This window comes from Buteo buteo, chromosome 9 (assembly GCF_964188355.1).
Source record: "Buteo buteo chromosome 9, bButBut1.hap1.1, whole genome shotgun sequence".
Classification (NCBI taxonomy): domain Eukaryota; kingdom Metazoa; phylum Chordata; class Aves; order Accipitriformes; family Accipitridae; genus Buteo; species Buteo buteo.
In genome coordinates, this window is record NC_134179.1 from 42,890,331 (window position 1) to 42,899,622 (window position 9,292).

Consider the following 9,292-nt stretch of genomic DNA (forward strand, 5'->3'; position numbering starts at 1 on the left):
GGAGGGAGGGGCGGGGCTAGCCCGCGAGCGGAACGGGCCCCCGTGGTGGGCAAGCCGGCGCGGCGGCGGGCGGGGGGCGGGCGGGCACGGCTCGATCGCACGCCCATTGGCGAGCGGCGCCGTCGGGTGGGTGGCTCGGCGGCGCGGATTGGCGGGCGGCGGCGGGTCGGCCCCCTGTGATTGGCAGGCGGCGGCAGCGGGTGCGCGGCGGCCGCCGAGCGGTTTGTTTTGCTCGCGGCCCGGGCGCCCTGTGGCGGCGGCGGCGGGGACCGACCGGGACCGCCTGTCGTGTCCCGTCCCCCCCTCCCACCCCCGCCGCCGCTGCGGGATCCGGAGCGCGGCCGCCGGAAGGAGGCGCCGGCGGCGGCGGCGCGGGCCTGGGAATGTGGCGGCGGCTGTGAGCCCTCCCCCTCGGCCCGGCCGCCATGGAGCCGCGGCGGTGACAGCCCCGTACCTCAGCGCGCCGCCGCCCGCCGGGCGCGGGCCCCGCCGCCCGCCGAGATGGGTGAGAGCCGGGGCGGGGAGGGAGGAGAGCGGCTCGCTGCCCTCGGCGGGGCCCCGGGGCTGGCCTCACGGGCCTGCGGCGGAGGGGGGGGGGGGGCGGGCCGCGGAGGGGGCTCCCCGCCGCACCGGGGCCCCCGGGCCGCCCCGCGGCGCGGCGGGCCTTCGGCGGGCGGTGAGCGGGGCGGGAGGCCGCAGTGTGAGGGAGATGAATTGCAAACCGGGGCCTCTCGGGGCTGGGGAGGCCGGGGCGGGGGGGTCTCGGGCCGGCCGGGTGTGCGGCCACCGGAGGGTCGGTGCTGGACGGGGGCCGGCTGCCCGGCGTGGGTTTCGGTCCCCCGGGGTGGTGACATGGGTCATCGGCTGAGCGGATAAGCGCCTGCTGTGGGCAACCAGCTTATTTCAAAGGATTTCTTTTAAATCTTGGAATAAACGTGTTGTACTAGAAAGCGCGGTGAGTCCCCCGGGGCAGTTCGGTAGCGCTGCCTGCCCCAGCCACACACAGACACGCACGCACCCGACCTCAGACTTTTACTAAAATTGGCCAGACAGAGTAACGGAGGATCAGTAGGTCAGGCTTCGGGGTTGAGGGAGTTTTTGCAGCCTCTAAGAGTCGGGTTGTCTGGGTTTGGGACGGGAATTTATGTGCTTTAACTTAAAGGGGAAAAATCTTTACTGCGGTATTGATTGTAGCTTGGGAGTCTATCAAAATAGCTTTTTCTCTATGCAGCTTCCATTGAATTCTCACTTGCCATACTTAACCCAGACAGTAACACATTAAAAACAAGCAAAGGAGTTGGAGGAACTGTTTTTCAACAGTAAAAACTTGCTATCAGAAGTTGCCATAACTGAATTTGAATGATTAATTCTTTTGGACTGTATGTCCTGTATAAAGAACTGCTTATGGGTTTGGGGTTTTCTTGTGTTGCCTAGCTCCCTTTTGAGTTTAAAGAGGAGTCTCATGTACTAGAACTAAAAAATTAATTTCTCTAAACCAGAACTTACTCATTTGCATATTGGCAAGGAAATTACTACTGCTGTTGTAAGTGCAGGGTTGCATTGCTTTGTGGACTACTACATTAATGGTTCTTCCCTACAACTCAAGTTTAGTTTTCTAAGACTGTCCTTCATTATTTAGTCTATATGCATAATTAGTTCTTATATTTATACTGTAAATTCATAAAGCATTGCCAATGTTGCTCAAAGCAAAAGTAAAGCAACTTCATTTCCTTTGTACTCTGCCTTGATTTTGTAAATACAACAAATACATGCGGATCCATCAGTAGACTTCTCTTTGTAAAAAGAGAGGCATAGTATTATTCGGTCTGTATCTTCTCTAAAGGAACCAGCCAGATGGTATATAAGCTTAAAATAGTTGAGAAGGAAGAAGTTGGATTTCCACAGAAGTGTTTTCCAAGGGCAATCAGACACCTGCTTGTAAACATGTGAGTGCAAATGTACAATTTCGTGGACCATTCCACCATAGCATTGTACACTTGTGCTGGAGTAATCATGGTACAGCCGCAAGCAGATCGCTCATGATAGAAAGATCTTACCTAAATTCATTAGGCCTTTGTGATTAAATCATCTAAAGGATGCTGGGTAACAGGCTAGATCGCACTCTACTTTTCTTCCATCTTGTTTTTCATAAACTAATCTGAAAGATACGTGGGGTGGTTAAGAGTAAGAGCTTGGTATCACTGTTTCTCGTAACTCCTTTGGTGCAGCTGAAGCTCAGTGAGGATGACTCTCTGGCCCTTTACAGAAAGGGCTATGACTGAGGGTTATTTCCTTACAGAGAGCTCCTTGGCAGCGTTTAAAATAGAGATACTTGCTTCTAATACTGAGAAATACGTATAAATCTGGGAAACAGAGGGGAGAGCGGTGTTTGGGCTGGATGGTGTGTGGCAGGCGTAGACGAAATGCGCGCTGCAGGCCCAGCTGCAGTTGAGTCTTTCCCTCGATCTGCTCTTTTTTTCCTGCCTGTGTCACTTCCTTCCCTTGGCTCACACACGCACCCATAGCAGAGCTCGGAGCTCCCGGCTTTAGCGGCAGTGACACCCCCGGTGTGCTGGGGGGGAGGGGAGCGGGGCTGAGCCTACAGGTTAGGACCAGCTTAAATCCCAACCTTTTTATTTAATTTGTGGATGAGAAGAGGTACCCCAAATATATCCCACATGAATCAGGTTCGTAGGGAAGCCCTGATTTTTCTTTTAAGTCTACAATCCAGGTCACTTGCAATTTCCTAAAAATTACGCAGAACAGCATTTTCTTTATCACTAAGACTGTCGCAGAATACCCAGTGTTTCGTTTGATGGCATGTTGTGAAGGACTCAAAATTAAACTTTTTCAGAAACTTTTTTCAGAACTTTAAGATAAACTTAGTTTGCCTGCCTCACTTGTGAAATGTACTCATTGCCCTGGGATCTGCTGATCATTTGTACAAGCAATCAGTTTTGCTGTTGTAGTGTGGTAGATAACACACACTTATTTGTTCACTTTTTTCTTTTTTTAAACAAATGCGGCATCATGCCTTCTATTATCATGCTATATAAAATAGCATCTTGGTTTATAGGGGTTTACAGACTTCCTGTTTTTACCAATGTGCAGATGCTTTTACTCTGTTTGAACTTCGTGATTTTTTTTCAAAACTGTTTCCATTTCTGCCACAGCAAATACACTGACTTGCTCAGACCTGTGTAATAAACCACATATTAGTTGAAGTAAATGCTTTATGCAGAGGAATAGCTTTCTCTGTGAGTAGCAGTTCCCTTTTATCGATGTTATAAAAATCCTTGAGTGTAGTTTTTAAAACATGAAAAGCATTTCCTGGACAACATCTTTCCCGCACAAAGCAGAACTGTGTTTCCCAGACCTACTGGAGACCTAGCAAAACAGGGTCTTTCAGTGCGCTTCAAAAATTGCTTAGTTTTCATTTGTAATAACTTTTGCATTGTGTGATTAATGTGATGCTGCTGCACGTGCTTCTTTAAAGTCAATCTATGGAAATCCTCTATTTTGATGGAAATAAAGAAGTATTCATGCTTCTCAACGTTAAATCTATCACAATGCTATCCTAACTGGAAACATTTTTTCCCTACGCAAACTCGGATCAATGTGTGACATTTATTTTGTTTTAAAAAGAGAAATACTCCATCGTTTCCTACCTCACCAACATAGGGATGAATTACAGAATGTATGTTTTGGAACTAGGGAGCCAATAGCTCGGTGTAAGGCTGTTAAAACATGTATAATCACGCCAGATTCAAATTCACCTGAAGTTGTTCCATCAGTCTTTGATAGTACATTAAGTGTTCCTTTTTGCATGGATGCAAGTAAGGTTTCAGCATTAGCACTTGACTACAGAGGAAACTGAGTTTACAGTGAGTGAGATACAGGCCTTGCAGTGCACTAGCTGGTGTTTAGATGCTTGGCAGTTGCTGCTCTTAAGAGTTTCATGTCTTAGCATATTGTAAATTGACAAGCTGCCTTAGCTAATAAACAAATTCACTATGTAGCTGAGCTACAATCTTTATTAAGAGATATGTAATTGGTTAGATGCCTGTCCTCTTTGCCCACTTCCTCATACAAATGAGATGCTGTAAACCAGCTGACTTTATACACAGCCTGGGCTTTGGGATCAAACACCTGTAGCTGATGGTTGCATTGTAATTGTTGATCCTTCTTTTCAAGGGATGTGTCATACTGTTTAGATGGGAATTCTTATTTGTAAACATATTCTTTGATTGACTTGATTTCTTGTCTTGAGTGCTTAGTTATAAACTGCTTTCATAGCTGTTTTGCTTCTTGCCCAAAGGAACTCTGCCAAGACAAGCTCTTCTTCATCCTCCTGGTATCTGGCCAAACCCAAACTGCACTGTAGTGGAAAACTTGTATCCCAGCTCTTCACAGCATGTTTTGGGTGGTAGGCGCTCCAGGGGTATGCCAGTCCATAATTTCTGATATTTTGTTGTGCAAAGTTATAGTCTTTGTCTGCCAGGTGACTCAAAGGCTATGCTTAATATCAAACAAGATTAAAGAATAAGAGTAAATTGGAGACACTCCAGTAAGGTAAAAGGTTAAACATTCAAATGTAAAGTTGGAAACAATTTGGGGGTGGGGGAAGTTGTGCTGTTAGCTACCTGGTACTTTAACTTCATTCACAACTGTTTTTTCACATTTTCTTCCCACAAGGGGTTACTTAGTGCTGAGATGGATCCTAGCAATTATTTCCTTTGGCTGATGTGCTTTTCAAAAAAGCAACCTCTTGCTTTGGTTGTGTTACTTATACCCCTTGCTTCTTTTGCATGCAGTTGGAATTTCAAGGAGTACTCTCCCTTCTCCACTACCACAATGTAGTTATTGTCTCATTTGGCTTGTCTTGGACAGCAGAGATTTGGTGGGTTTTGATTTTGGTTTTTTTAAGTAACTTTATTTTCTCTGTTCTGCTTTCCTTTTTTAAGAGTTTTACTCTAATTAACACCTTCTGCAAATGCATTGGGACATGTCTTTCCATTCCCCCCTGTCGCCTGGCCTAGGCTTGATGTTTCTGTTTTTCTGGTAGTACATAGTGAAGACCATACTGGAAGTACCTCTGCTCTAGTGTTTAGTACTCAGAAAGTTAAAACAGACCTTCTGGGCAGAAACTATTGGTTGCACCATTAGTGTGACTGTTGTTCTGACGGGGACTTTTTTAGATGTTGCCCCCTTACAAACAGGTATATTTTTCCCCCTTTCTGCTTGTAAATTTTGGTAGTGTTCACACCCTGCATGCTTTAGAAGCTGTATGTGTCCTACAGCTGTCATCTTTTAAGCATTGCGAAAATCTAGTTTGTTATTCAGACATTGATTAATTATGAACCCAGTCTTATAAGCTTCATTGAGAGACACTCATGAACAAATGCATAACATGAAATTGAAGAAACAAATAGTCCCAATGAGTCCCCTTTACAGAGAAATACAGATGCAAGACAGTCCGTCATTTAATGTACAGCAACTGTTCCCAGGACAACACTTCCAAATGGTAAGCCATTATTACCTATCCAAACCAGTCTCATAAGTCAGAAACAAATGTGTAGCTATGCTGGATTTTTAAAATCAAGTTTTAGTTATTCACAGATCAGCCTCAGAAATGCTCATTTTGATTTAAGTATGTCAAACTGATATGTTTAAGGACTTTGGGAAAACAGGAGGACTCTAGCATATCAAGCACTGCACACCTGACACTGTCATACAAGTAGGGATGAGATAACCTTATCTATGGATTTACTGGTTCACATTGCTTCCAAAAGTTCCAGCTGTCAAAAAAAAAAAAAAAAATTTGCATCCAAACTGGTGGTCAAATCAAACCAGTCTCATTTAGAAGATTCCTCTTCTGGGCATGTTCACAGCTGATCTAATCTCTGGTTCAAATTTCATGCCTAATTTATGCCTCAATATCAGGAAGGATTTAACTGGGCATATTATTTGCCAAGGAAACAACGCTTTATCCCTAAAAACTCTGGAGTCTGGATATGTGAGACAGCAGCCCAGCAATACAGTAGGCATGAGTGTGCCAACAGCAGATCCTCTGAGTGACAGCATCTGATGCTGCTTTGTTACACTGGTGGCACAGCGCCTAGGAGCAAAGCAGCTAGCACAGTCCCATTTTTGAACCAAACCTCATGTGTCATCATCTTCTACCATTTGCAGTATCGAGGAATTTAGGATTGTTATGCTTGCAAAAGCAAAGGATTCTTTTCAGTAGCTTTTAGACACCTTATTTTATGGTAGCGTCCATCACAGCCCAGCTACTATGCATTTCTGTCCTTTTTTGTCTTTATTTTTCTCTAGGCTTCATACAAAATTCTGCTAAATATTGCTTCTTTCCGCAAAACTAACAAGCAATGGAAGAACACTTTAAATTGATTACATCAAGAATCTTAGCTTCAGAAAGTAATTTTCAGTCAGTAGTATGTATAAGAAGTATTTCAATGTGTGCTTTTTCTTTTCCTGCATTTGCAAGAAGCCTTGAATTGAACCTGCTGCATTATACTCTGCCAGCAGACAGTGTTCTTAATGCTGTGCGATTTGAATCTGTTCAGTAGATCTTGAAGCCTCATAAAGTGGTTTGAACTTTGTTCCATCAGCTTGTTTTGGGGAAAGAGAGGAATGTGTTGGGGAAATCAGTGCCTTTGAATTCAGAGATATTCTAAGATGACTCTTTGTCCAGATTTTCATTTTTCTTTCTACTGGCTGTGGTTTGTTCCGCTAGCAAGCAAGAATTCTAAGTTAACAGGATATAAAATTGGAAAGAACAGATTCTTACTGGGTTTTCCTTGGCAGAAACACATCAGTTTGGCCTTTCTAAATGACCTATGATGATCTAGCAAATCTGTCCCAAGTTGTGCTGTTTGTTGTGAAGCAATTTGAACAGAATCAGGGGCTGGGGATATTTATTCTGAACCTTACTGTGGCCAAATGATTCTGTAACATTGGACAATGACTTAAAATTTATCTGTCTATTTACTACTTCATGATAGTAGGTTGAGTTTGGGCTTTTTATGACTAAAAGAAATTACAGTGTATTTGCAAAGATCCTAAAAAGAATTGTCTTTCTATCAGCCAGCAAAAAACAAGTACAGAAGTGTTACAGTTGAAATTCACCCAGGAAACTTACTACTAAAATTCTTGTGCATCGCAGATGAACAAGAGGCCTTGAAATCCATCATGAAGGACCTGGTAGCACTCCAGATGAGCCGACGTCACAGACTGACTGGATATGATACCATGAAGAATAAAGACACTGCTCACTCCAACAAACAGGTAATAGGCCATTTAGTGAGTACTTGAAATCGTTACCTGGAGGGGGAAGAGACAGAGTAGGTTGACCGTGGGTCTGCTGCCTCTCCTTTGTCTTGTGCTTCTGACTGCTGAAGCATCACAGATGGATTAGCTCCCTGTTCTTGCTTAGGCTGTGTTGCCAACATGGTAGCTTTTTTATTTACTTACCTTTATGGACTAGGGAGGATGCAGTTTTGATAATTTGCAACATTTTAGTATTCTACCTTCCTCCCACATGTGTTTTTGATGGGGTTTGGTGTGTAGATTAGCTAAAAAGTTTACCAAGTGGTTTTCTGGTTTCACAGTTGTTGCCTTTTTTTTTTAAATGACTTTATTATTTTTAAAGAAAAAACACAATGCCAGCAGTCCACCCCTCTTGGGCAGCCCTGCAATAACAAACCAGTGTGCCTCTGCAGTGGAAGAAAAAAAAATTCCGGTAAGAAACCTGGCTTCCTATTAAATACTAGCAATTATAAATTAGGAGCATGTTTTAAAGTTGTGTGCAGTGACCTTTATAGAATTCATTTAAGCAGGTGTTGGAGGCCAGGAAAGCTTTTCTTTACTGACTTTGTCATGGTGTAGTGGTATGATGCACTTTTCATTGTAGTGGAAATAGTACTTAAATTCAAAGCAGGGAACTAAGAAGCATAATGATGATAAGGAAACAAGTATTTCCATTTCTGATGCAAAAGGAGGCCACTTCAGTTTAAAGCTGCATAAAGCAGTCTGTCTGATAATGAACTAATGCTGGTCTCACCTTCACATGATTCAGACTGCATATGAATACAGAGTGAAGATCCTGATAAAAGGTAGTCAAATTGAAGTCGATCCAAGAACAGTGAAGGGGATTGTCTGAAAGGACTGGCTTTAGTGAAACTGTAATAAACCTTGCTTCAGTGAAAAAGGAAACAGCTATTTGCAGGTGTCTGAATAGAGTCCTTAGCGGGGAGGATTATCTGGAGTTACCCAGTCCTATGTCACATGAAGATGGGAATGAAACTAACCCTCATTTGGGTATGGGGATGTGAAGTCCATTTTTCCAACAGAAATACTTTTCCCAAGGTAATAAAGTGGCAGGGTCAATACTTTAAAGTCTCTCTAGGTTCGTTCAGTATTGCTAGAGACTTTTTTTCATAGAGAAAACTACTGCATTGACTTCCTAGTAGAAAGGACAGAATAATATTGCTCTGTCAGTATATGCTGCATGTCATTTTAATGAAATACTTCAATGCAAAAGCAACAGTTTCAGTGAAGAATTGTTTGTCCATTACTGTCTTAAAAAATTAAATCAAGTGGCTAGCAGTTAAACTAACATTAACAGGACAAGTTGCCTATATCAGTAAAATAACTCTTTCTGGTTATATTCCTATTACAGGCTTAAGCTTTTTGCAGCAGGCTTTAAAGTTCATGCCTGTCTCTTCCTTATGCTTTGTCTGCTCATAATCTACTTGTTCAGCTGGGATCTGGGATTTCCTCGAATGTGCTGACAAATCCGTAGATGGAGTAGTACGAAATCCTTTCCAAATCACTTTGAAACGTAAATTCAGGGATGTCTTAAACCAAAATCTGTAATCATTATTTATGATACTGCATCACAGAACTGGAACGCTAAAGTACTAAACTTGGATTTGATTTCTTACTCATCTCTTAGGACAGTTTATGCAAGTTGCTTTAGAAAGTGGTTTATATAGGTGATAGGTTTGCTGCTTTCAAAGGAAACAAAAACCACTAGATGTTTAACTCCTTTAGGTTCTCTCTGAAATCTAAACACCAAGATCACTTTGAATACCTTGTCTTACATCTTTGAAAAATAGACACAAATGGCCAGTGTTTGATCCTTTTGGAAAAGTCATCAGGAGGAGCCAAATTTCCCTCCCCCCGCCTTCCCTTTGTTACAAATTACGGATTTGAAAGCATGCAATGGAGTTGAGAAAAATACTGTAGTTTGCTTAGGTACCAGCAAGTTTAA

The 9,292-nt window shown here is 43.3% G+C and overlaps 1 protein-coding gene across 5 annotated transcripts in view; it reads left to right on the plus strand.

The window, feature by feature from the left end:
* Positions 1–201: 201 nt before the first annotated feature.
* MAP3K3 (mitogen-activated protein kinase kinase kinase 3) overlaps positions 202–9,292 on the plus strand; it is a 39,494-nt gene continuing 30,403 nt past the window's right edge. For 3 of the 5 annotated variants that reach the window (XM_075036261.1, XM_075036262.1, XM_075036263.1), the window contains exons 1-3: positions 202–505; positions 7,184–7,305; positions 7,670–7,759. In XM_075036261.1, the coding sequence (XP_074892362.1) occupies positions 502–505; positions 7,184–7,305; positions 7,670–7,759 (216 nt within the window). In that variant the 5' untranslated portion in view covers positions 202–501. The other 2 variants (XM_075036265.1, XM_075036264.1) reach the window with 2 other exon arrangements.